Here is a 27,849-nt window from a genome sequence, read left to right as displayed (position 1 = left end):
TAAAATCTATCCTATCAAGATATTCTTCGATACCAAGGTCGATGAGTAATATTCAACCACAAAAAGATTAAAAGCTCCCTAATGAGACATTCTTCAATTCCAAGATTGGAAATGAGAAATTTTCGACTACTAAAAGATTAAAATGTTCCCTAACGAGACATTCTTCAATACGAAGATCGAAAAATGAGAAATGTCAACCATCTAACTACATTCCTTTTTATGATCCGTGACTTTGAACTGCATAATGCCAAACATTCAGTTCAACAAATTCTAAACTAGAAATAAGATCAAGTTGAGCATACCCTTCAAAGACTGCAAAGCAAAAACTTTATATTAATATAATTTCCCATTCCAGATAGATACTAATGGATAGAGAGACAATAATGTCAGGTCTTAAGAGAGACAATTATACAACAAGCAAGAAAATACATAAAGCATAATATCTTATTTGAGAACAAAATATTATAGAAATTATCCCTCCTCTACTAAATTCCCACAAGTTTATTACATGACTGAACAGCTACTACTGGTGTTGTCATCACTGAACATATTAGCAGAGGGATCAGCAGAAGCAAAACTAGGCTCAACATAAGAAGAAATATATGGTACTTGGCCATAATTATTATAGTAATAACCGGTTGCCGGAGGAACAAAAGGAGACCTATTGTACATCATCTGAGGCTGTTGCATAGCATGCCTGTTCTGCAAATTCATCAGCATTGATGTTGGATTGTACTGTTGATGACCACCAATATTGTTCATGTTCATTAGCATAGAGGTGCTAGAAGGATTAAAATGACCTGAAGATCCTTGTTGTATGACATTGTTTGGATGAACTTGAAATCCTCTAGGTCCCATTAAGTTAGAATTGTTTCCTCCATTCAAGATTGAAGCAACATTGTTAGTACCATTCCCATGAAAACCAGCAAGATTCATCATACTTGCATTTATATCATTTCTCATATGTCCAGTTTCACCTAGATTGACATTTCCACCACCTCCCAATTGTGCACCATTCATCATGTTCATTTTCAAGGCAGCCAATGTGTTGGGGTCAATTAGTTTCTTGCCAGCATTGATATTTTCATTTACCTTCACTACTGAAAAAATAAGAATTAGCGACGGATAAATTATGTAGATAAACAGCAAAATTCAGCGCTAATCCTATTCAGCAACATATTATCAAAAAAACTATGTTAGCTATGAGAAATTTAGGGATGGATTGACGACTGAAAAATTCTATAGCTAAACAGCAAAATCCGTCGTTAATCTTATTTAGAGATGGATTATCCAAAAAATTATGTTATCTATGACCAATTTAGAACTGATTAGGGAGAGACAAATTTTGTAGCTAAATAATAAAATTCATTGCTAATCCTATTTAGCAACGGACAAATTCCGCAGCTAAAGAGTAAAATCCATCGATAATCCTATTTAGCATGAATTATCAAAAAATTATGTTAGCTACAAGCAATATAGTGACGAATTAGCACGGACAGATTCTGTAGCTGAACAACGAAATCCGACGCTAACGCTAATCCTATTTAGTGACAGATTATCAAAAAAAAGTATGTTAGCTCCAAGCAATTTAGCGATGAAGTTTGTAGCTAATTTCAGTTTTTTAGAGCTTACCATTGTTGGGAGCTGCTGACATTGCTTTCTTGGCATTGTTTGCTTCTGCATTTTGTTGCCCAAGAAGGGCTATTTGGTTTGCTTTTTCTTTAATAAATTTCATCTCTTCTTCACCAACATAATCATCCTCCTCCTCGTACTCATCAAGATTATAATCGTCTTCCTCTCCTAGTGCTACAAAATTGAATTCATGTTGGTTCTCAAGATCCTTAAACTGAACTTGCTTTTGATTTCTGTTGTCCTTTCCATCTTTCATGCAGTAAGTGTTGTTCTGGTTCTGGTTTTGGTTATTTTTCTTAGACCATAGCTCAGCATGCTTACCAGCTCTAAACAATTTTTTAATTAGAATTCCTGAATCTACACTTCCACAAACTGTGACTTTTTGCTGCCCAGCATCAACGTTTACTTGGTAAACACCTATACGAAGTAAGAGAAGGGGGAAAACCCAAGCACAAATTAGGTTAAGGGAAAAGAAAGAACAAAAGAGAAATCAACTTTTGGACAGCTAGAAAAGGCTCCTAAATCCTAATACTCCTAAATGTATGAAAAGATCATTGATCATCATATTTCAATCCTTTTTATGACATAAGTTCAAAACCAATGTATGTGGACCACTTGACTCCAACAATTATAAAGTCATCCTAAAGACCACAACCAAGCTTGGAAAGAGTAGCCACGGACAAAGGTGAAGTCAAAATTTGAAGCTTATGGGTTTGAGATTCTAGTTTATTTAAGTCACCGAGTTCTAAAATAATGTATTTTGTTCATATTCAACCAATTTTTAATACAAAAACAGAGTATGAACCAAAGTTACTGAGTTCGGCCGAACTCCTAACAAATATTCTAGCTCTGTCCCTCGCCCCTAGCCACTGACAGTGTAAAAGCACCAGCAACCGAGCTCGAATTCCATAAAACTCAAAAAAGTTCTTTACTTGCATGACCAACATATTGTTCAAAACAGCCAAAATACCAGGAAAAAGATGGCACCTTCAATTCTCTGAAGGAGCTTTTTCACTTTCTGCTTGCATCCATCACAATGCATGTTCACCCGGAGAACACAATTCTACAAAAAAAAGGAGCATAGAACTTAGATTCGACAAAGTTCAGTAACTTAGGTTCAGAATCTTGTATTTATATTAAAAAATCATCTGATATGTGAAAATAATCTATCAGAACTAATAAGCAAAAAAATTTTATGATTCAGAACCTATAAATTAAAAATACTGGCTCCTAAAGAAAATTACCTGGAACTTTAGGAGCTTAAAGTTTTCATCTTTTGTCATTTCCTCAGTGCAGTTTCAAATAAATTGATCTGCTACAAGAACAAGTAAGTAGTAAATATAAACATCATGCTACAATTATAAATACAACGAGGGAAAAAGGGGTTGTTTCATAAGATAGTACTGAAGAAGCATAGTTACTTTATTTTTTACTCTTGTTCAGTTCCACTTATGGGGAAGTGTCCTGAAAAGTGAGGAAAAGGAGTTGCAAGACAATGCAGATTAAAAAGTTGCAGTAAATGCCAAGAAGTATAAGGAGATGAAGGTAATATATACTTACAGAAAAGAGAAGAAACAAAGAGAAAGAGTTGAAAAGTCAGGTGATGAATATGCTATAAATTGTGGGAGAAAAAATAGGGGAAAAAGTGTAAAAAAGCGAGTAGAGTAGATTAGAGAGTAGCAGTACTGTCACAGCTTTTACTCTAAATTCTGAAACGATGTGATTTAACGTTAAAAACTGTGGAAACAGACCAAAAAAAAAAAAAAACAGCGATTTGACTGGCTAACTGCAAATCTGTGCATTTTGTCACATCCTATTACTGGAGAACCACACATACAACACCACTAGTTTCTGGGGTCATTTATGTGCCGGTGTGCTTCTATTCTTTTGTTTTATTCAATATTGGTTTCTTGGTTCAATCAATTCATATTTGCAAGAGAAAGTCTTACATTGGGCAGTGGCGGAATCAGAGATTTTATAAAGGGTATTCGAATATTGAAGAAGTAATATATAATAAGGGTGTTTAATATGTAAAAATATCTATAATTCATAAAATTGATATGTCTATACGATATAATTTTTTGGCGAAGGGTGTTCGGTTGAACATCCTTGATGGGCTGTGGCTCCGCCACTGCATTGGGGTAAAATACCTTTTGTTAAAAACAATTTTATACTTATATATATATATTTCAGACTCAAATTTAAGACTTCTAATTAAAAATATATATAGACATAAGTTTAAAGGCAGACTCATGATTTAAAGATGACGGGAGTACTATTAGCAGTGGCAGAGCTGGGAATTTGTATTAAGGGTAGGTTAAAAAATATAAAGAAGTAAACGCACAAAAAGCAAGGGGGCTCAAAATGTACTACAACAACAACAACAACATACCCAGTTGAATCCCACAGTCTGGGGTCTGGGGAGGGTTAAATGTACGCAGACCTTACCCCCCCTTGGTAGGGAGGCATTTCCGAAAGACCCTCGGCTCAAAAGAAATCAAGAAAATAAGGGGAGAAAAGTCAGATACCGAGAGGCAAATCAAAGCAATGCGAAAATGAGCAAAAACAAGGGCAAAGAAGTCATGATAAAACAGCATGGAGAGACAAGACCCAACACCTAAAAGCAGGAAACATAGGGCAATAAAAGGTAGAGCAAAGCTACTCCTACTAGTGCGATAGAAAAGCGAGACTACCTACTAGCCTTCTACCCTAATCTGAGCCCTCCACAACCTCATATCTAAGGTTATGTCTTCGGTAATCTGAAACAGCGCTAAGTCCTGCCTAATCGCCTCTCCCCAATATTTCTTTGGCCTTCCTCTACCTTTCCTAAAACCGTCCAAAGCCAACCTCTCACACCTCCGCACTGGGGCATCTATGCCTCTCCTCTTCACATGCCCAAACCATCTCAACCTCGCTTCTCGCATCTTGTCCTCCACCGTTGCCACTCCCACCTTGTCCCTGATGTCCTCATTCCTGATCTTATCTCTCCTAGTGTGCCCACACATCCACCGCAGCATTCTCATTTCCGTGACTTTCATCTTCTGCACGTGAGAGTTCTTGACTGGCTAACACTCTGCCCCGTACAACGATCGGTCTAACCACCACTTTGTAGAACTTGCCCTTAAGTTTTGGTGGCACTTTCTTGTCATACAAAGACTCCGGAAGCGAGCCTCCATTTCAACCATCCTGCACCAATACGATGTGTGACATCATCGTCAATATCTCCATTTTCTTGTAAAATAGACCCAAGATACTTGAAACTTCCTTTCTTTTGAATGACCTGGGTACCAAGCTTCACTTCCACGTCAGCCTCCTGAGGTACACCACTGAACCTGCACTCCAAGTACTCTGTTTTGGTCCTACTCAACTTGAATCCTTTAGACTCTAACGTTTGTCTCCAATCCTCTAGCTTAGAGTTGACTCCGCTGCGAGTCTCGTCTATCAAGACTATGTCATCCGCGAACAACATACACCATGGCACCTCATCTTGAATTTGTCGCGTCAATCCATCCATCACCAAGGCAAAAAGAAATGGGCTAAGGGCTGATCCTTGATGCAAACCCATCAGAACTGGGAAGTGCTCCGAGTCTCCTCTTATAGTCCTCACTCTGATCTTGGCTCCATGATACATGTCCTTGATCGCTCTAATGTACGCCACAGGTACACCTTTAGCCTCCTTGCATCTCCACAGAACCTCTCTTAGCATTTTATCGTAAGCTTTCTCTAGGTCGATGAATACCATGTGCAAGTCCCTTTTCTACTCCCTATACTGCTCCACCAATCTCCTAACAATATGAATGGCTTCAGTAGTAGAACGCCCCGGCATGAATCCGAATTGGTTCTCTGAAATAGACACGTCTCTCCTCACCCTCATCTCTACCACCCTTTCCCACACTTTCATAGTGTGACTTAGCAACTTGATACCTCTATAGTTGTTACAGCTTTGAATGTCGCCCTTGTTCTTGTACAAAGGGATCATTGTACTCCACCTCCATTCTTCGGGCATCTTCGCCGTCTTGAAAATGACATTAAACAACCCAGTCAGCCACTCCAAGCCTGCCCTTCCTGCACTCTTCCAAAATTCCACAGGAATCTCGTCAGGTCCGGTCGCTGTTCCCCTGCACATTCTACGGATAACACCCTAACCTCGTCGACCCTTATACTCCTACAATAACCACAATCGCGATGCCTCTCAGAGTACTCCAAATCTCCCAACACAAAGTCTCTGTCCCCTTCTTCGTTCAAGAGTTTATGGAAGTACGACTGCCATCTCCGTCTAATGAGAGCTTCCTCCACCAACACTTTGCCATCCTCGTCCTTGATGCACTTCACTTGATCCAGGTCGCGTGCCTTCCTCTCTCTGGCCTTGGCAAGCCTGAATAACTTCTTATCCCCGCCTCTGTCCTCTAGTTCTGCATAAAGGCGTTCAAAAGCTGTCGTTTTCGCTGCCGACACTGCCAACTTCGCCTCCTTTCTCGCCATCTTATACTTTTCCCTATTCATTCGCTTCTTTTCGTCATCCTTGCTGTCTACCAGCTTCGCATATCCCTGCTTCTTTGCTTCCACTTTACCTTGGACTTCCCCATTCCACTACTAATCCCCTCGGTGGCCACCACGACGACCTCTTGAGACTCCTAGAACCTCTCTAGCTGCTTCTCTAATGCAACTGGACGTCCTATCCTACATACTGCTCGCATCTCCCCTGCTCTCCTATGCCCCTAAAGCTATCAACTTCTCCTCTAATTCTTAGGCACTAGACAAAGTCAAACTCCCCCACCTGATCCTCGGTCGGTCATCGGCGACCCTCTTCTTCTTCTTCCTCTTGATCTCCAAATCCATCACCAATAGCTTATGTTGGGTCGTAAGATTCTCACTCGGAATGACCTTGCAGTCTTTACAAAGGCCTTTATCATCCTTTCTAAGGAGCAAAAAGTCTATCTGCGTCGCAGCCACCGAGCTACGAAAGGTTACCAAGTGCTCCTCCTTCTTAGGGAAACTCGAGTTAGCTACCACCAAGCCAAAAGCCCTAGCGAAATCCAGGAGTGAGACTCCTCCTCTGTTCCTGTCTCCAAAGCCAAAACCCCCATGCACATCATCATAACCCCTCGAAACAAACCCAATGTGTCCATTGAAATCTCCTCCTACAAATAACTTCTCAGTAAGCGGTATACCTCCTACCACTTTATCCAAATCCTCCCAAAAACACCTCTTAACCTCCTCGCCCAAGCCTACTTGTGATGCGTAAGCACTAATAATGTTCAGGGTGAACCCTCCAACGACCAACTTAATCGTCATCATCCTGTCATTAACCCTTCTAACCTCGACCACCTGATCCCTTAGCTCACTATCAACTAAGATGCCTACCCCATTCCTGTCTCCCGACTTACCCGAGAACCAAAGCTTATACCCGTCCACCTCCTTAGCTTTAGGTCCTACCCATTTCGTCTCCTGGACGCAAGCAATATTAATCATCCTCTTCTTAAGAATCTTAACTAGCTCTATAGACTTTCCCGTTAAAGTCTTAATGTTCCAAGACCCTATTCTCAACCTAGAAGCTCCCTTAACCCCCTACCCCTAGCCCCGTCCCCGACCGAGAACATGACCTTAGTCTACCATCCCTCACTAAAGCCACTAAAGCAAACAAACACTAGTCGAAGGTTTATCCAAGACAAATAGAGGTCAATACTAAAGCACAAGTTAAGCTAAAGGCAACAAAGTGAAACAAATATACAATAAAGTAAAGCAGGCAAAATTTGAAAGGCTAAATGGATACTGCCTACTGGAGGTACCAGCTCCAGGTAAAAAGAACCTGTTCACTGCCGAAAATTCCAGTTCCCGCCGAAAAATACTGTTCACCGCCGGAAAATACTGTTCACCGCCGAGAATCACTGTTCGCCGCCGTATTCTGCCGGATACTTGTATACCTGTGCAGACCTGACCGGAAACCTACTGGGGGAGGATTTCCTGGTGCAGGGTAGAGGAGGAAAGAGAAAGGAAAAAAAGAGAGAGAGAGAGGCTCTAGCCGGCCGGAAAATGTACCGCCGGTGGTCGTCGGTGTCAGCAACAGAGGAGAGGACGGATAGAGTTGGGGGGGTGGGTGGGCGGAGCAGATCTTACCGTTGGAAAATGTACTATATATACAAAAAAAAAAAAAAAACCTTGCATATACAATGTAATTAAGGGTGAACCCCTTTCCCATTATTGGCTCCGCCCCGACTACCAGGGGCACCACGAAAAATTGAAGAAGTGAATTAAGATCGCCTGTTTAGATTGCCCTTCGAAGGCCCGATGGGGAATACCCAACCCTAGAAGGCACTCCGGCATGCTACTTGGGGTTAGCTTGCTGAACATCATTTGGATGGGCTCGGATCTTTTGCATGATTTCATATGCTTTTGACGGGCTTTGACGGAAATCCGAAAACATGGCGTCACGCTCCAGCGGAGGCACTAAGCAGCAAACCGAACCAGTGCCCCCGGTCAGCTTTTGTGTTTCAGATTATCTAAAAATATATGATCATTTCTCAAGATATACAGAATAGTATTCGAAGTTAATGGGATACAGTGACCATCCTCTCTTCCAGGCAGGTCTGCCATTGGGGGTAACTACCATGCCACCGTAATCTTTAGTGGCATAGGTTTGGTTAATTTTGTGTATTTCTGAGCTCAACGGCTCTCTTTCACAGGGCTGATTTACATAGTGCTTATAATGGCATACTTTGAATAACAGCAGGGACGAAGCCAGAATACGAATTATGTGTTCCATCGAATTTAATAACTTTGGTTCAAATTTCGGTATTTGTCTTAAAAAATTTATAAAGTATATAAACTATTTAGAACTTATTAACTTAAATTGATTAGAATTATGCATTCATAAACTTTAAATCCTTACTTCACTTCAATATTTAATCAAGTTTTTTCCTGCATGCTGTAATTTATAATTCTTAAAATGTATTGTTTGTGGCACCTGACATTCGTTCATAATAGTAAGTTGGTAACCTGTAACAGGTAAGAAAAAAGTACTAACACAACTAGTTGGGCCAGTAAAAATTATTTACTGTGCTAAATACTGCTTCTATTAAAATTTGAGCTCGCAACAAACAGGAACTGAAGGTTGAAGGTAAAAACATTAATTTAGAATGTCCTATGAAAATCATTACAAACCAAACTTGATGCCTCTAACCAAAACTGCATCACTAAACCTTGCTCTCATTCGGCGTATATGCTAAATCAATATATAAATTACATGTATTTTTACCCAGATTGTTAATAATTTAATCATCAATAATTAATATATACTTTCATTTTGTTAAATCACTTAATAATAGTTTATATAATTTGCCTTAAATATCGGTGCTGGTGACTATATATCTCGATCCAAGGTTTGAGCTCTCTCTTGTTACATCTAACTTGTGATAGGACGGATAAGATCTTTACATCTTTAATTAGATGTATCTAGTTTAAGCTTGGGGGACAAAAAAGATCACGGTAGGTAGTACTACCCCTTTTAAATGGACGTCACTGTTGAAATGTGAACCTTGCTTTGAAAGAGGAAAAAGACTTTTTGATTTATGTGATACATGAATTTAGTTAGTTCATGTATTTAGATATTAGTGTAAGGATACATGTATTTGAGAAAAAAGGAGGATGAATAGAACTAAATGATGATACACGTATTAGATTAGGTACATGCTAAAATATTCCTATAAGTAACTAAGTACTATAGTCATTTGATGAGAAATGAAAATATGTAACCAAAATTGTAAGTTAAGTTGGTGGAAGAAAATATTCTCCACTTATCTTCAAAGAGAAATGATTGATTATAAAAGTCAAGTTGAGTGGAATAAAGAAGAGTCGTTGCCTTACTTGTCTTCAAGAGAGAATCTGAGTGAGTGAGAGTGCTTCTCCTCCTCCAGCTACTAGTAACAACAGACTAAGTAGGCTTTAAATAATAGTATTTAAAGTTAAAATTGAAAAAATGTATTTGAAATGTGTCTAGACATGCATTTAACTTAAAATCATCAAAATTAAGTTTTCAAACTTGAAATTTATCTTCAATATTTTTATTTATTTTTTGAAAAATCAATTCAATGTATGACCAAATTTAAAAGAATTTTTTTAAAGAGGAACAAAAATTCACGGACAAACGGCTCCTAAGGAATAATACTGTAGCATCTAATGGGAACATCAATCAAATAGAGTGGCCCTGTAAACTGTTCCAAGATCGGTTGATTTGACAGTACTAAAATCAGAAAATCTTACTTGCTAAATGCACTAGTCTACTAATTAGACTTCAATGTCGTCATTAATTATGTTTCGACTTCTACCAATATTTGGCTATTGAGTATTGAACTAGTAACATCGAAAGATTACTGATCGATTATAGATTTTCTCGTTTTAATCATTTGAACGTGGGTTGAATTAGTAAATAGTAAGTATTCAGGCTCTTTTTAAATGTTGTTCCATTTTAAAAAAATAATAAATACAAGATATATTTTATTATATTACCTCTATCTTATTAGATATTTTTTGAGAATTGAACATTATTAAAAGACAGGAAAAAGCTCAAATACGCTATCGAACTATCAAAAATTGCTCATTTATCATTTATGTCATTCATTAATAGTTGGTTCATTTATGCCATCGTCGTGACCGAAATGACTCATCCATGCCACTTACGATTAACAGATTTAATGGCTGATTTAAAAATACCAGATTTTACACGTGACCTCCAATTAGAGGTCCACATCGTCAACTTAAACTAGCCCCACGTCGTCAACTTAAACCAACCCAAATTAATGTAAAATCAATCCCAAATAAAATTAAATCCGGTCCGGACCCGATCTACCTAGAACTATTTTAACCCAAATCCCTATTCTTATTTCCCTAAACCACATTATACAGAACCCTTTGATCATATGATGTAGCTTTGATGTAGCTTTAATCGTACGATCTGTATCTTTGATCGTTAATAGCTTTAATTGGAGCCATGTGTAAAATCTGATTTTTTAAAATCAGTCATTAAGTATGTTTACGGTAAGTGACATGGATGAGTCATTTCAATCACAGTGATGACATAAATGAGTCCAACTATTAACCAGTCGCATAAATGAGCTATTTCAGATAGTTCGATGGCATATTTGAGTTTTTAACCTTTAAAGAAACTATTTCTTTAGTGTTAAAGGTATAGCCGGAAGCAATTATCAACTTTATACGTACATGAATTCCTAAAGTGACAATTATTTTTGAATTTTTTGTTTGAGCTAAAGCGACAGTTAAAATAGGACGGAGAGAGTAATAAAGAATGAAATATAGAAAAGAAAACGGAATTCTGATTAAATTGGATCAGCAGCTAAATGATATATACAACGTGAAACTTCCACAGTATCATTAAGCTTATGACATTTTATATGAATCCTACATCAGAATGAGAGTGGAAAGTGAAGACTTTTATAAAATATGATTGAGGGGTCGTTTGAAGATAAGTTATGCTGAGATTAGTTATCCTGAAATTAGTTATACTGGGATTAATCATCCTGAAATTATTTCTTATTCACCGTTTGGTAAGTTGTATTAAAATTAACATGCATTGCCTAATTTGTAAAAAGAAGATGTTTGTTTACAAAAATACCCTCACCCAATTTAGCCTAAAATGCCTAAAATTTCCCCTATTCTTGCTCCTTTATGCATTTGAAACACGCCAATTCTCAAATCTTACATCAACAAGTATTAAAATAATTTTTCTGAAGCTGTAGTTCTCAGCTCTTTTAAATACATCTGCTGATTTCTTTCTTCTTTTTCTCAATTTAATGCCCTTCATGGTTCTTTTTATGATCTGAAAGTTAGCATTCGTTGTTTTGCATTAGAACAAAAACTTTTTCCCTTTATTCTTTAGGATTTATATGGGAGCCATTCTGGAATTATAAACTATAACTTCGATTGCCATAATTGAGCGAAAATAACATGATTCAAAAAGTGAATAGACCTAATGGAGAAGGGGGGAAAAAAAAAAGACAATGAAAAGCTATGTAAAAAAAGGGTTTTGAGAACCTCAGGGCTATTTTAGTCAATTTTATTGTTTAATCCTGGGATAAGTTATTCCAGGATTATTATTCCACCACCCAGGATTATTATTTCACCCTCTGATGGGTATAAGCTATCCCGGTACTATTTTTAATTCTGGATAACTTATTCCAGGATTAGTAACCAAACAAGGTATAAAGTGATACTAAATTTTTATCCCAGAACTATTTTTACTTATTCATCGTACCAAACGATCCCTAAAGGAATAAAAAGTGACTTTGTTGATACATAACAAAAAAATAACTTTAGTAGATAAATTCATCAAGTTGAGTAATCGTTCGAGAAATTTACTCAAAATGTTATTAATGGTTTTCAAGTTTGGTGCTTCATGTAAACATGTTGCTCCACTGTTGCAGAACAATGGCAATAACTCCATGTGTGCTTTCATATTTCAAGCTTCCACGAAACGTGCTTTTATGTATCAAACTCATATCCTGAATGATCTTGACCGATATTGGTTATTTTTTGATGCATCAGATTGCTTCCTTAGACAAGATCAGAAAACTCTATTATTTGATAGATTCAACCTACTAGGACATAGAAGAAGCGTAATCACAAGCTATATTTTCTAATTTAGTTAATGGTTTGCCAAAGATGTGAATTTTCAGTCAAATTTAACAGAATTTTTGTGTAACACCGTTAGTTTTAGGGAAGAATAAGGTGGCAGACCCCTAAAGTGTTTTTCTAAGTGGTAGGGTCCTCATTTTCTTTTCCTTTTATTTTTAGTCCAGAAATTACTAATCACTTGATTAGCAAACACGCGGGGCCTTTTTGTATTTTTAAAAACTTTTGGGTCTATATTTCTTTCCCTCTTACTTCTTTGTTCTTTTTCCCTCCAACTCCACTGATCTTGAGCTTCACATTTTCCCACAACTCCATCTCCAAAATACTGTGAATGCAGCTTTGGGATTCAAAAAAATCTATTTCAAGAGCCAAAATTTCATTATTTCAGCTGAAAATAATTGCAAGTTACAGAAGCCCTAATTTTTTTTCCTATTCTGATTTCTTTCAAGTTCAAAATGGTATTTTTAATGTGATGTTCTGAGTTTAAAATCAAGGCGAAGCCCTAATTTGTTGATTCTGATTGTTTATTGATTCCTATTTTACATTCATGGCGAAGCCCTAATTTCTTTTATTCTGATTTTTTGTTAAGTTCCATTGTGTTTTGCATGTCTTATTTGTACTGTTTATAGCCATGGTGACGACTAGAGGGCGTTCCGGATCATTTTGGAGAGTTGATTACATGCCTTCTTCATCTAGAAAAAGGTTAAGAACAGAGGTCATTGACCGAGATTGAAGATGAAGCCGACAAAGAAGTTAAATAACAGAGGAAAGAACCAACTAAAGAAGTTAAATAATACTCCCTCTGTTTCAATTTGTTTGAACCTATTTCCTTTTTTAGCCCCAAAGAAGAAACAATCAATGATTTACATCCGCAAGAGGCTTATTTTGAACCAATTTCAGAGGAAAGAACCAACTAAAGAAGTTAAATAATAGATCAAAGAAACAAGAAGAGTTAAATAATGGGAAAAGGACACTGTGTGTCCACTCAGCCAAACTAATCCCGCATTTAACCACTGTTTGGGCTTAATTCCACTAGGTGTCCGTTCGGCCTAAAATAATGCCAAAAAATGGCCGGTCGGCCAAAATAATGCCAAGGTCAAGCCGGCCCAACAACCAGTGCGCTTAAAAAAAAAAAAAAAAAAGACTTTTGTGGCGATGCGACAAGTCGCCACAAAAAGTCGCCACTAAAGGGCTGCTACAACATATATACATATATTGGAATTATATATACACTTTATATACAAGAATTATACATTTTATATACATATGCTGGAATTAATCATACATTTATTATAAATAAATTATACGTTAATTATACATTTATTATATACATATTATACAATAATGATATGATATTTATTTTTAATATATACAATAGTGATACATGTTATATACCACAATGATACGGTTTTTATGATACTTTTTTATACGTATGACACACTTTCTATACAAGACTGATATAGTTTATATACACATGCTGAAATTATATATACACTTTCTATACAAAAATGATACATATTATATACAAAAATGATACTTTTCTATTCTATAATACACATTATATACAAAAATGATACATATTATATACAAAAATGATACATACCTTAGTGATTCATATTTTATACAGTTTATATACATTACAGATAGGTACTGATACCTATTTTTATACACAAACGATACATATTATATACAAAAATCGCCTCAGAGTTTTTTGAGATATTTCTTACTAAATATACACATATTATACATGTTTTGGGATATTTAACATTTAGTGGCGACTTTTTTAATTGCCACTAAAAACTTGATTTTTCTGACAAAGACTTTAGTGGCGACTTTTAGTCGCCACAAAAAGTCTGTTTTTTTGTTTTTAAACAAGCGATGGGGCTATTGGACCACCCAGCTTTAGTGGCGACTTTTAGTCGCCACAAAAGGCTTGCTACAGATTTTAGCTACTGGATAGGAATAGTTTATGGGCTAATTTTTGGGTTTAGGAATAGATGGGCGTAAGTACAAGATTTTATTATTTATGGCCCAGCGGACATTTGTGTCATTTCCTCTTAAATAATGGACGAAATGAAGAACCAGATAAGTTCATCAATACGCTAAATGATATATACTACAAGAAAATGTCAAAATTGTGACGGAATATTTGAGACAGAGCAGTTCTGTCACAAATTGTGACAGAATTGTGATGGATCAACCTTTCATACATAAAAAAACTTCAAAAAACTTTTTTTTCCCATAAAAATTTTGAGGGTAACGGATTTGTGACAAATTTTAAATATGATTTTTGTGACGGACATATTTTCGCCACAAATTAAGGCTGATAAGAAAAAATGACAATTATTTGTCACAAATCCGTGACAAAAATTGTGACGGATTGAATATTCCGTCACAAATATAATAACAAGACAATTAATAATAAATATATAAATTTGTGACAGATTTGTTTCCCTGGCAACAACAAAATTAGGCAACTTCTTAATTTTGCCCCCAAAATTTTTCACTACTTTTTAGTTTCCCACCAAAATTTGACCCCATTACATTTCAACCAAATAGCTTCACTTCCCCCAAAATTAGACCCCATTACATTTCAGCAAAATAGCTTCACTTCCCCCCCCATTACATTTTACCAAAGTACCTTTACTTTCCCCAAAATTAGACCCTTCTAAGCTTCGACTCCGTTAATTTCTCGATGATTTCAGCAAAGTAGCAAGCCGTTCACTTCGACTCCGTTGTCATCTTCACTAAGAGGTTTAGTTTTTCTCTATTAACCAAAACTTACAGTGAATAACTTTTGGATCTTCATATTGGGTCCTTCAATTCTTGCTCAAATTTGTCTCTAATTTCCTGTATAATTATTCTAAAGTGAATAATCTTTAGATCTTGTTATTAGATCTTTCAATCTATGTTTAAAAAAACTCCTACCAGCTTTGTATGCACCGATTTTTGAATTTTTTGTGGTGGGTCTTCATCAAACTATAATATTGGGTCCTTCACTTGAAGTGGGTAAAATTTTGATCACTTTCTTTCTGATTTGAACAAATTTTGGGCTAAAGGGAAAAGCTTTGATTTTACTAAAGGAATTTTTTGTTGCTATGTTGATTTTCCTAAAGGAGCTTCCGATGTTCATGATCAATTTATGGTCGCAATGGTTACGTCCTAAAAATCACTCATTTGTTATCGAAAGAAAAGGGTTCGTAGTATAAGCTTGGTCCCAAAGTTCATGTTTTACTTCATAGTATTATCATAGATGTGCTTATTTCACTATCTTATGTAGCTCAGATCATTTGAGTGATATTCGTAGTATTATCCTAGTTGTGCCTTTAGTTTTGAAGCTTATATGTCTAGATATTGGTAGCTCGTATCGTCTTATGGTGTATTGCAGCTTATTTTGCAGAAAAGTTCAACAACCTCCATTTTCAATCAAGGATCAAGAGGAGAAGGCAAAGAGGAGTTCGTTCTTCAAGGTTTGCATTTTATAGAGCTTCTTACTTCTTTTTGCTGATTTGTTGGACTCGATGAAGAGACTTTGGCGTGATCACTCATGTAAGTATTTGGCAGCACTTTCCGGGTAACTAATATTCATCATAGAATCAAGTAAGTTTAGGATAACTAGAATTCTTGAAACTTCACTGAAGAGTTTTTTTTAGTTATTTTGCTTTTCATTTTCTTATATTCAAAGTACAATTGTTTCATTGTTGATACAGGTGGATCTGTTGGAGTACATTAGTTTATTTGAATTTGTTAAGTTTAGAGCATGAAGAGAACAATGCAAACTAAGATAGTTAATTAGTCTAGCTTACCTACTTTAGCAGATGTTCTTGGTACTGGTCCTAATTCACGGTTAAGAGAATTCATTAATTCAATTCAATTACAATCTATTGTTGGATGACATTTCATTTTAGATGGTAACTTGCTTCTATTTTAAAAGCTTCTAGAGATGGACTTTGTGTGGACTTTGTTTGACTTGAAAATAAGTAGGTTTGGTATGTGTGCTGCTAGTATGGGGGTTGTTTCAACATTTCATCGAGTCGGAGGGCATTTTAACCATTTATCTTTAGAAATGGAGGAATGGTAGTTATGCCATCCAATTGTTATATGAAATGACTCAAAGAAATTTGGATGTGCTGAAGTCTGAGTAGCCTTAACTCATGGAACTCCCCCAGTATATGAAGGGGTGTGTGTGAGCCCAAATGATTGTTTGTTCATGTCAAGGGGTGTTCATTTTTAGTGTTATTAGTTAGAAATACATCTGAATGATGTTTTGAGAATAAGAAATACATCAATCACATTTTTAAACTAAAAAAAAGAAAAGAAATTGTTTTACATGGAGATTAATATACAAGTTCAGAATGAAAATTGATCACTTTTCCATATCCTTTTAAGGCTTTCAGTTAGGTGTTTCAGTTAATAGTAATGAGAGCTGTGTAGTTCTAATTGTTTCTGGTGAAAGAAAAAAAGGTACTTTATATGTAGTAAAGATTATTTTTTGAGAATACTAGTTAAAAGTTTTTAAGTTAAAAGATTGTTATGACTTTGTTGACAAGGCTGAGCGGTTGGATCCCAACTCTATATCTTCATAGGTGGTTTCTCTAATTTGGCTAAGATAATTTTTGTTGGTAGCCAGCTTTGAATACCTTTCCTCTTTTTTTTTTTTGGCTAAGATAATATAAGCTAAACAGATTTTGGATGAAATAGTATTAGAATCTTTTGGTGGCTCTTCATCAACCTTTTGTCTGATGGTGTATTGCAACTTATTTTGCAGAAATATTCAAGGTTTGAATTTTGTAGAGCTTCTTACTTCGTTTTGCTGATTTGTCAGATTCAGTGGAGGGACTTTGGCGTGATCATTCATGTAAGTATTTGCCCAATGTGCATGAAAATAGTAAATCAGTGTAGCAGATAATGCCTATCAAGATTTAGGATTCTTTGCTAACTCTGTTGGTATTTTTGTTATTGCTTATCATTATGCAATGGATCATTCTAAGTACTTAGACAACTAGCTGATGCCAAGCATCCAGTGAGAACTTTTAAGCTGCTATAACTTGTGCGATCAGTTTATACAAGACGCCTCAGCATTATACTCACTAAGGGGAATGATATGTCCATATATATTTGAGCGTTAGAGTTATAAATTTTTTAATTTGCTCGTACACTTCACGCTCTTGGTGCCTTTTTCTTGTGCCTTTCATTTGTGATTTTCTGGGTAACTAATATTCACCATAGAATCATGTAAGTTCAGGATAACTAGAATTCTGGAGACTTCATTTGTGCCAGGGTCATGTTTAGCATGCTATTCTTATTCTTGATATTATCATTCATGCTATTCTTATTCTGTTAGAAGATAAGAAAAATATACATATCATATTTCTGCAATCTGAATGGGATAAACTAAATTAGCCACTCATTTTGTTTCAGTTTGTGACCAATACACCTTTGTGGCTTAAAAAATCATACACTCCATGTCTAACTGCTAAAATTTTAGAAATTGAGTGCTTTTGTTCTGTTCCTGTTCTTTAATTTTTTTTACCAGAGTCCTTTTTTGCTCTGTTCTGATTCATCTATTTTTTAACTAGATTTCTTGATGGTTTTTTTAAGAAAGGTCAAAAGGAGAGTTGAATTTTGTCCTTCCTCTGTTAGATGGGGCATGCATCGTTGACTTGATAGACATTAAGCACTTAACTGGTCATATTCATAATTCTCCTTAATGTTCCGCAGCCTGAAAATCATGGTTTAGGTCTGGAACATGCATCATTGACTTTATAGACATTTAATAGTTTACTGATCATATCCGTATTTCTCATTGTCAATGACTATAGAGATAGCAAAGTGTTACATGTGCCTTTTGCTATGTAGAGTGCATTTCTTTTGATTATGAGAGGGCGATTATATCTTTTGACTAAGTCCAAATGGTTTCATCAAATTAATTGATTGATCCGTTTTTGTATTTCTGGGTGTCGTGTCTTGTATCTCTGCTAGTAGGATTGTAGTAAAGTTGTTTGATTTGTTATGCTAGTGGAGCGTAATATAACTAATGGAAAATTGCCTTTGAAGGCAATAAATATAATCACCTTCCTACATTTTTATTAATTTGAGAAGTGAAAAAGTTTACTTTTTAATTTATTGACATGTCACATAGTTATTGCATGTTTCGTGACGATGTATCGTGTGGTTGGATATTCTCATAGGGAATAAAATTGCATGACTTTGGTAAGAATCTTGGTGAGCTATTTTAGCCGAAAGTCTAATCGTTTCTATTGACAGGGTATAACAAGGTTTCTCTTAACACTAATTCCACATTAATAGAAAAGTACTTGATGCCCTCCCTCTCTTTTCTCTGAGGTGGTGCTGATCTTATAATTATAAGCAAGTGTTTGAGATACAATTGTCCTCTACTTTCTGGTGATTGATTAAATTTCTCAAGATTAGTAATCTGTTCGACTTTTCAATTGTGGTTCACTGGTCTGAGATAGTTATGTTATATACAAAAGATTCACTATGTTGTCCTGATGCATTGTGCACATTTCAATTTATTTTGGGCATAATTGTATGATGATAGCGTTGACTTGATGTCGACCATTTGCTATTATCTGATCTCTTACCTTTGATGCAGCAGAATAATTATTTTGATGAGGGAGCTGAGGCTAAAACAGAGCAGGTGATGTAAGAGACGGGAGCATCGTTCTCTAACAAAGCATAGAGGAGGAGATTTCACGTTTGAGCTAACAGAGCGAAGTCAGTTACATTATGTGGAGGAGCAATTTATGCGTGCATGATGAGTGAGATGGCATTATCATTCCTTCTATATTTCGATTCTCGTCCCTTTGATACAGACTCTTCGGATGCTTTAGTGGTTACTAATGTTAGACTTTTGTTAACTTTATACTCAGTCTTTAGTATTTCTAGATTTTTATAGAAGAATTTATGTATTTGTAATTTTTAAATTCATTTGTAATATATTTCATAGTATGAATGTTACATTTTTGTTATTGTTAATTATTTTGTGCTTTTAGCTAACTTGATGTCATTTTATCATAATGTGAAAGGTGACAAATAAAATTTGTGACGAAAAACCTAGCCTCAAATCCGTTACAAAATAGCTACCAAAGGTTTGAATTTGTGACAGAATAGTGTCATAAAGATTTGTGATGGAATATGCTGTCACAAATGATTGGGTGAGAAATTAAAATTTGTGACGGAATCAAGCCTAGTAAGGCTCCTCAATTTTGTGACGAAAATATCTGTCACAATTTCGTCACAAAAAATTGTGATGAAATTGAGATCCATCAAAAGAAATTTATGACCAAAGACTGTGACGGCCACGGTTCCGTCACAAATCCGTCACAAACCCTGATTTGTGACGGATTTGTGGCATGCATTTGTCCGTCACAATTTTGACATTTTCTTGTTGAAGAACCATATGAGGTGATTAATAGACGAAATGAAGAACCAGTTGATGTGATTATTAGACGAAATGAAGAACCAGATGAGGTGATTAATAGATGAAATGAAAAAGAGGCAAAAGAGACGTCTCTTAATAAGATTCTCAAAGAGATTGTTGAATTCGAATTTGAAGAAGAAGAAGAAGAATTTGAAGAAGAAGAAGAAGAATTTGATGAAGAAGAAGAAGAAGAAGAAGATGCCAATTATGGTGCTGGATAAGAGGAATTTGGCGAATGTGAGATTCCAGAAGATGAGAAGGAGAATAGTGATGAAGAAGTAGTCAATTGTGGTGCTGGAGAAGAGGAATTTGGCGAATGCGAGGTTCCGGAAGATGAGGAGGAAAATAGCGATCGCCTATCTGTTCATGAAAATGTCATGTTCATCGCCGTAGAAAAGATGGAAAAGCTCAAATTGACCTCATGGATTTTGAAAGGAGTTGATTTCCCAGCCGGTGTCATAGGAAGTTCTTCTATGAAGTCATGGTTCGACTTTAAAGTTCAATTATGAAACCATAAACTTATAAATATGTTTCGTAAAACTTGTTTCGGCCACTTCTTGGACCTACCCTTACATTGGGATAAATTTAGTGGAAAGCTTGTTCTTTCGCTTCTTCTATGACAAATTATTAACTGAAAGAAAAAGCATGAGATGTGGTTTTTGATTGAGGATATGCCATGTTGTTTTGGGCTAAGGGAGTTTGCATTGGTCACTAGGTTGAATTGTGGTGCCATCCCTAGTGAAAAGAAGGTCCATACAAAAGGAGACAATTTCAATAAAACACTTAAAACTTCAAGTGTTACCTAGGATTTGCTCATGAAAAGCTTGAAAAATAAATCATTGACCAAATCAGACAAGCTTAAGGTTCCGTTGCTGTGGTTTATTCACTGCATTTTATTGGCACATGACAAGTCTAAAATAATTGAGAAGAGATGGATAAACTTGATTGATTCGTTGCCGTGCTTTAAAAAATATCCTTGGGGAAAGATAAGCTTTAATCTGACACTAGATTACTTGACGAACAAGGTGGACATGTTGAAATTGTTTAAACAAGTCACAAATGACCCCAATATAAGGCCAAGAATATGTCTTTACAGGTTCGCCTGGGCATTGATAGTAAGTTGGAAAGTTATCCATACCAATATCATTTTATCATAGACCACTGGAATTTGGTTGACCCTATTATGTGTTGAATTCCATTACTGGCATGGGCATATGAAACAATCCCCTTTGTTGGACGTAATTGTGCCAAATCAGGGGTTGTTCCGTTTCCTACTCCAAGGATGCTGAAATGGCGCACTTCACGCCAAAAAGAATCTAATCCATTCAAAAAGAAAATAGCTGCTGAAGAGGTAACAATTCGAACTTAAGTCTATCAGAATATCAATATTGGTACATTATAAACTACTCGATGCATTCAAAAAGAAAATACCTGCTGAAGAGGTAACAATTCGAACTTAAGTCTATCAGAATGTCAATATTGGCACATTATAAACTACTTATTTTATGAACTGATCTTGTTGATTTCTTGAAATTAAGAGGGTGCGTCCTTTTCTTTACCTAACTGTTGGTGAAATGGAGAAGGACTACATAAGAAATCTTGTGCCTTATGACGACGAGGAGGTGGATGAGGAAATAGATGCATTGAGGGAGGAGATTGCGGATGCGACATTGTCACGCCCCAAATCTGGTGCGGCGTGAGCGGTACTCGGTGCCAAACTAGACTCGAGCGAACTACTCTAAATACCGGTACTCGCTAAGGACTACCGCACACGTATAATATCAAAAAGCCGACGAGGCCGTAATCGGACGGATATATATATATATATATATATATATATATATATATATATATATATATATATATATATACCATCTCATCTGAACTGGGCACATATACCCAAAATATAAATACATAACTGAGCAAGCCGACGAGGCTGCCATGTATGCTGAACAACAAAACTGAGAGCCAACAAGGCTGTATAACATCCTAACTACATACAACTGTCTACAGATCTCTAGGGAACACGAGCTGCAGAAAGGACAGGACAAGGCCCCGTCATCTCCATCTATATACATGTCAAAATAACATACCAAAAAGGGCTGCAACTCCGAACCAAGTGGAGCGCACTGACTGTAGCTGAGTGGACGGCCTACTTAGCTGGATCGTCAATCTGGCTACCTGAACCTGCGGACATGAACGCAGCGTCTCCAAGCAAAAGGGACGTCAGTACGAATAATGTACTGAATATGTAAGGCAAGAGAACAACTGTAATGAAATAACAAGCTATACTCTGGATATTTCATGGAAGCATCTGGAAGTGCTCTACCTGGGTTGCCTTTCATCTAAGGCAAGATAACATAACTCTACAGATATAACTCCATGACCTGAAAGCCAGGCATAAATAACTCCGCGACTCAGAGGCCAGGTAATAACTCCGTGGCTCATAGGCCGGGTAAATAACTCCGCGGCTCACAGGCTGGGTAATAACTCCGCGGCTCACAGGCCGGGTAATAACTCTGCGGCTCACAGGCCGGGTAATAACTCCATGGCTCATAGGCCAGGCATATACAAACATATAATGATAACTTAAAGGCAACATAATATCCTGTAAACAACATGTACACTATTGTTCCTTTTGTCGTTCTATCATCTTATATAACCTAACTAAAAGCTACAACTTTATCGGAGTGACGTAAGGTCGGTAACCTCCGATTTAAATTAAGGAATAATCATCATCGCTATATCTCACCTCGAAAGAACAATTCATAAGGTGAGATCAACAACAATGAGCAATTCAAGAAAATCATGAAATAAACTCATTAATCTCATAATAGCATTAAAATCATAAGCTTTGGAATTTCTAGAAATGGAGTCATCATCATCATCATCATTATCATCATGGAACATAATTATCTTAAGCATCACAAGAAACTCTAAGAATCATGGACTTCTAACTCTTGGGAATAAGAATGTTATGGAAGCCATATATAGGTTCATAAGGAAGGAATCCTGCCTTTAGAAAGAAAGGGACTAGCCTTAACATACCTGGGAATTCACGTCTCAGCTTTCCCACCTATATCCGGTCTCGCAATCTACATATAAGACCATTCATACTATGGTTAGACCCATTGTTATATACTTATCCTAAGCCTTTAAATTTAATTTCCTTAAAGTTCCACGAAATTCGGGGCGGCAAAGCACTCTCCTCTCGTTTATATGCCTAGCTCGAAATTATAATTCAAAGACCCAACAACAACAACAACAACAACAACAACAACAATAACAACAACAACAATATCAGTTCCAACACCAATACGTACCATAAAGTATCCCTCACCACGTTTTCCAATTTCCACAACAAACCAACCCGCTATACGATTATTTAACGACTTTATCTCGGTAACTAAATGGAAATTAACATTAATAATAAGAGATTTATACCTTATTCCCAATATTATGGCTATATCTTCACTTCCCTCCTTGAACTTGAACCAAAACTCGTCATTAGACGATTCTACAACCACAACTATACGTTGTCTGGGCCAGAATTAGGGGATTATAGCTGGTTTGGACCCAAAATTTGTTATGTAGAAGTTTGTGGGGGTTTCCAGAAGTTTGGGGTGGCTTATGGGGTGTTTAGTTGCTGAAAAGAGGGGTAAAGCCCCTTATATAACGTTCTAGAGTCGGTCTAAACTGACCTAGAATTTGCTTTGCGCGTTAGCGCCACCTTGGGACGCGTTCGCGCAGAGTAAATCCTCTGCTCGAACAGTCTATCTTAAAATGCTCATAACTTTTGATCCTAATATTGTGTGAGGGCCCACGACCTATGGTTGGAAAGCTATTTCAATTGTCTACAACTTTCATTTTTGGTCTTTTTTCAAATGTCAAACTTATCTTGGCGTTTTTGCCTCTTCAAGTCAGATCATTCGAAAATGTATCCTTAAATCATCCTTTTGGAGGGCTTATGCCCATATTTGGCTTAAGGGTCTTTCTTAAGACTTGCTCAACTTTCCATGTACTACTTATATAACTTTTCATATGTCCTTTATAAAACCCCAGCATGTGGGCCCCACCTTAACTTACGGTTTATGAGGGTTATTCATCAAGTAATGTATTAACTGATTTACACTATACGGTCTCCAAATGTCATATATATGTTATTCTTATACTCATATAATATAATCTTCATCTTTAATCCTTGTATAACTTTACTCTCCCTTGAGCTCATACTAAGTCGTCTACAGTCTTGGTAACGCGAAATTTTTCGTAGTGTAACATCCTTCCCCACTTAGGAACATTCATCCTCGAATGTTGTAGCTTGCGAGCTTACAATGCTATCATTAATTTCTTGAAATGATTGTCCTCCTTTAGTTCCCGATCTCCTTGTTCTTGTACTATGAGCTCATTAGTCTTCTTTCATATTCGCCAATTCTTTATCAAGCTCATTCATTAGTTTCATATTCTCTCGTTCTTATGTATGCACCCAGGGGTCAACTGGTATCTAGCTACCATCCTGGAACCTGTTGCCATTAAAACGATCTTAACTCATGATTGCTACAGCTCTCTGCCGATCTGTGAGCACTCTTGATTGTTGTACTCTTTTTCGTTGTTCCTCATTTCTCTACTTGTAGAAAAACTCTCTTGTTCAGATATTGAACTTCTCCTTTGAAGATTATTGAGCTTCCTGTAAGATTTTTTTTCCTCTTTTAAGGCTTTCATCTCTTCTAGTGCTACAAGTTATTTTTTAGTAATCCCGATTGTCCGTTATACTTATCCTTGGTCACATGCGGCCTTTCTTAATCCTTCTGATACCCCCTTGGAGTACTTTACTGCATATCTAAATGTACCTAAAATTTCTTCGGCGAATGATTCGAGTCATAGTTCAAAGATACAACATATCGCGTTGACAAAACTTATTTTCTCTGATTCGCTGAACCTTCATCATCTTGTCATGCCTCCTTTTTCCCATTTGTCTCATAATATACTTGCATTTAGTCCATTCTCACTTTTCTTTAGCGCATTCTTGACATATCGGTTCATCTCAAAATTTGACTCCTTCAATTCAGTATATTTCCCTCTTTTGAACTTTGAAATATTATAGTTCATCTTAGAACTGAATTTGTTCTTCCCCCTTTTTAAAGGGCATTCTCATATACCAAAGAACCTTTGAGTGTTAACCGTCTTGATAGTCATCTGACTGACCTTGACGGCCCTTCAACTCCTCTATTCCACATAATGCCGAAGTTCTGTACATCGCATGGTTTAACTTATTTTCCTTTTTTTGCTAGTTGAGTTCTTGTATCAAATCAAGATGTTCATACATATCAGATGCAATTCAGATGCCTTCTTTATTGTCTTTTCACTGCTACCTCTCATGACTAGTAATCCCCTAGGTTAATGAATTAATGGGGACATCGGAATTCATTAGGCCCCTTATGGAATGTCCGACTATACCACACTCCTTTAGCCCTAGCCTTTCTCTACGACTATCTTCTTAATATCCTTGAAATTCTCCTTGCTCTGGGTTCCCAATTTCGATTTATATCTATACTATACCATTAAAAATTGATATTCCACACCATCCATTCCCACGACTCGTCCTTTCATTAGCTTAGCTCATTTTGTCCCGTAATTCTTCTTAACTACTTGTTTGCATCACAGCTATGCATCATAGTCATTCTAGTGTTCTGTTGGTTCTTGTTCTTGTCGTGAAATCCTCACAAAGTACAGCCTTTCCTATCTTCTTTCGTCGAGTCTTCATCTTCATTTATGGTACTACAACTTGTGCACACATATATAGACATACAACTCGAATTTTCTCGATTTTCTTCATGATCACATCTTTGCATCTTTCACACAACCATTGTCTTATAATTTCAATTTTTTTCCCTTCGGCAAGCCTAATGATTCACTAACCTTCTCCTGGTTGTCGGCGGCCGCATAATTCCCTTTAACCATTTCATTGACACCTCCTCTTTCCTTCAGTCCTCATAGTTTTTTTTTACTTGTAAAATGCCTGTTTCCATTAGTCATCCTTTACTCTTAGGTTAGGAAACTTTGGAGTGTTTCATTACGAGTGCATATCCATTTTGACGCTGAAAATCTCTTCTTGAGGTACTTTCTTCCCTTAAATAGGCGTACCAATAATGGGTTCACATCCATTCTCCTGGTTAGACCTTAGGAGTTGAAAATTCCTCGTCACTCTCATAAAATTCGTTTATTTCTTCTCAAGGATGCATCTATGCCCATTATTTACAGCATTTCTAGTTCTAATGATGAAGATGTATGGACTGATTCTGGAGTCCTCACGTTCGTCCTTGCTACATACAACATTACCCTATCTCCCGCTGATTCATTAAATTCATTTCCCTCGCTTGCCTTTCTGCTTTCATCCTAACCTTTTCCTCAAATGTATACCCGATCCTCAGTGTGTGTACGTTTTATTTGTCCAAGTTTCTCTCCCCTTCATAATGTCATAACCTTCTTCTTCCGAATGCTTATACTCTTGATTTCCTTGGGTTATTCCAATTTCTCATATTTGCCATATGTTTAAATATGCAGGACTTCTTAGCATTTTTTTTCTTCTAAATCCTAATTGTAAACCTTGGTGATACAACTTTACTTAGCAATCTTTACTCGTACACATAATCTTTCCTCCTCCTTGTACATTACCCAACACTGTCTGCGTTTTGAAAGTTCTCTATTAGGGTGTCTTTGATGATCTTGACTTCCTCAAGTTAGTCCAGCGTCCATACTTATCATACATACCTATTGGTAAATATACTTTTCTAAGTTCTGTGGATAGCTTTTACCAAAGACAATTTTATACCACAAACTTTACTCGTACTTGTACACTGTCTCTTCGTCTAAATAATCAACCTCGCATCCTTTACTTTCCTATAGCAACCGAATTGATCCTTGCGATAGTTTACCTTCACTTGTATACCTACTCTCTTCTCTTCTTACACATAAACCAACATCACACCTAATTTCTCTATCATCAAATAACCTTCACAACGCCCGTATGGAAAAAATATGAGGTGAAGCCTCCTTATAAGGATTAGCTAGACATACTCCTCATATTCCTAAGGCTGATACAATCTCTACTTTCTTCATCGGCCAAGCAACATCACATTTAGAAGTTGTATAAGCAATCTAGAAGACAATCATAATTATATTCCAACTTACCTATCCATTTCTCATTCTTGAGTTCAAGGTCATCATTAATACCCGAAGTAACTTAGCCATAATAATTCTCAGAATAGTACCAACTATAAAATATTCAAAAAACCCCTTGAAGTCGAATGACTGGTGACTTCTGAATCCCAATGTAAACACACATCATATAGGAAAGTCCAATAAAACGAGTCTTTGCGCTGTCGTCATCAACCCGTCCTGGTCTAATATATGTATAAACTTCTAGGGTAAAACTTTCCCCCCCCCCTCGTTAACTTCCTTTCCCATATCAATATCTTTTCGTTATCTCTTACTCACCAATCTATGAATCATAATACTACATTTGAATTCTTAATGTCAACTTTCCCTATATCTTTAGTAAATCTCAATTCTTCGAAATCTCGAATTCACTCATTCCAACTCCTTTAATTACTAGAAAATTTCCCCTCCAGGGTTCTTCCCTTAAATTAAAATCATTCTAAAACGTTTCTTTGAACCTGAACCTGTGGACATGAACGCAGCGTCCCCAAGCAAAAGGGACATTAGTACGAATAATGTACTGAATATGTAAGTCAAGAGAACAATTGAAATGAAATAACAATCTATACTCTGGATATTTCATGGAAGCATCTGGAGGTGCTCTACCTGGGTTGCCTTTCATCTAAGGCAAGATAACATAACTCTACAGTTATAACTCTGTGACCTGAAAGTCAGCCATAAATAACTCCAGGACTCATAGGCCGGGTAATAACTTCGTGGCTCACAGGCCGAATAATAACTCCACGGCTCAGAGGCCGGGTAATAACTCCGCGGCTTATAGGCTGAGTAATAACTCCGCGGCTCATAGGCTAGGCATATACAAACATATAATGATAACTTAAAGGAACATAATAGCCTGTAAACAACATGTACACTAGTTGTTCCTTTTGTCGTTCTATCATCTTATATAA

The 27,849-nt window shown here is 36.5% G+C and overlaps 2 protein-coding genes and 1 long non-coding RNA gene across 8 annotated transcripts; 1 reads left to right on the top strand and 2 right to left on the bottom strand.

The window, feature by feature from the left end:
- Positions 1 to 317: 317 nt before the first annotated feature.
- Positions 318 to 3,320, bottom strand: LOC132060880 (heavy metal-associated isoprenylated plant protein 37-like). Of its 6 annotated transcripts, none has more exons than XM_059453785.1 (5): positions 3,193 to 3,320; positions 2,877 to 2,947; positions 2,620 to 2,695; positions 1,633 to 2,049; positions 318 to 1,100 (listed from the first exon to the last, which is right to left on the bottom strand). In XM_059453785.1, exons 2-5 carry the CDS (start codon positions 2,913 to 2,915, stop codon positions 505 to 507), a joined length of 1,128 nt encoding a protein of 375 aa, XP_059309768.1. In that variant the 5' UTR covers positions 2,916 to 2,947; positions 3,193 to 3,320; the 3' UTR covers positions 318 to 504. The 6 variants fall into 6 exon arrangements, with proteins under 6 accessions (XP_059309768.1, XP_059309769.1, XP_059309770.1 ...); XM_059453786.1 differs by having other exon boundaries at positions 2,877 to 2,944; positions 3,193 to 3,309; XM_059453787.1 differs by lacking the exon at positions 3,193 to 3,320 and adding an exon at positions 3,054 to 3,183 and having other exon boundaries at positions 318 to 1,097.
- A 2,928-nt stretch (positions 3,321 to 6,248) lies between these two features.
- On the bottom strand, positions 6,249 to 7,717 carry LOC132059965 (uncharacterized). Its single transcript, XM_059452808.1, has 2 exons — positions 7,489 to 7,717; positions 6,249 to 7,448 (listed from the first exon to the last, which is right to left on the bottom strand). The coding sequence occupies exon 2, from the start codon at positions 7,102 to 7,104 to the stop codon at positions 6,379 to 6,381; it is 726 nt and encodes a 241-aa protein (XP_059308791.1). The 5' UTR covers positions 7,105 to 7,448; positions 7,489 to 7,717; the 3' UTR covers positions 6,249 to 6,378.
- A 6,680-nt stretch (positions 7,718 to 14,397) lies between these two features.
- LOC132059964 (uncharacterized) lies at positions 14,398 to 18,757 on the top strand. Its single transcript, XR_009415831.1, has 4 exons — positions 14,398 to 15,030; positions 15,677 to 16,109; positions 16,349 to 17,021; positions 17,108 to 18,757. It is a non-coding gene; the product is annotated as an uncharacterized LOC132059964 (long non-coding RNA).
- Positions 18,758 to 27,849: the final 9,092 nt, after the last annotated feature.

The sequence above is a fragment of the Lycium ferocissimum genome, chromosome 6 (assembly GCF_029784015.1).
Source record: "Lycium ferocissimum isolate CSIRO_LF1 chromosome 6, AGI_CSIRO_Lferr_CH_V1, whole genome shotgun sequence".
NCBI classification, from domain to species: Eukaryota; Viridiplantae; Streptophyta; class Magnoliopsida; order Solanales; family Solanaceae; genus Lycium; species Lycium ferocissimum.
The sequence above is the reverse complement of the archived record's forward strand: the minus strand, read 5'-3'. Positions and strand labels throughout refer to the sequence as shown.

What these genes read in the sequence shown, in the direction of transcription:
- LOC132060880 (XM_059453785.1), bottom strand. Translation starts at nt 2,915, where the DNA reads ATGACAAAAGATGAAAACTTTAAGCTCCTAAAGTTCCAG. An exon ending in TTAAGCTCCTAAAGTTCCAG is followed by an intron (nt 2,696 to 2,876) that starts GTAATTTTCTTT and finishes TTTTTTTTGTAG; the next exon opens with AATTGTGTTCTCCGGGTGAA. An exon ending in GTCAGCAGCTCCCAACAATG is followed by an intron (nt 1,101 to 1,632) that starts GTAAGCTCTAAA and finishes TTATTTTTTCAG; the next exon opens with TAGTGAAGGTAAATGAAAAT.
- LOC132059965 (XM_059452808.1), bottom strand. Translation starts at nt 7,104, where the DNA reads ATGATTAATATTGCTTGCGTCCAGGAGACGAAATGGGTAGGACCTAAA.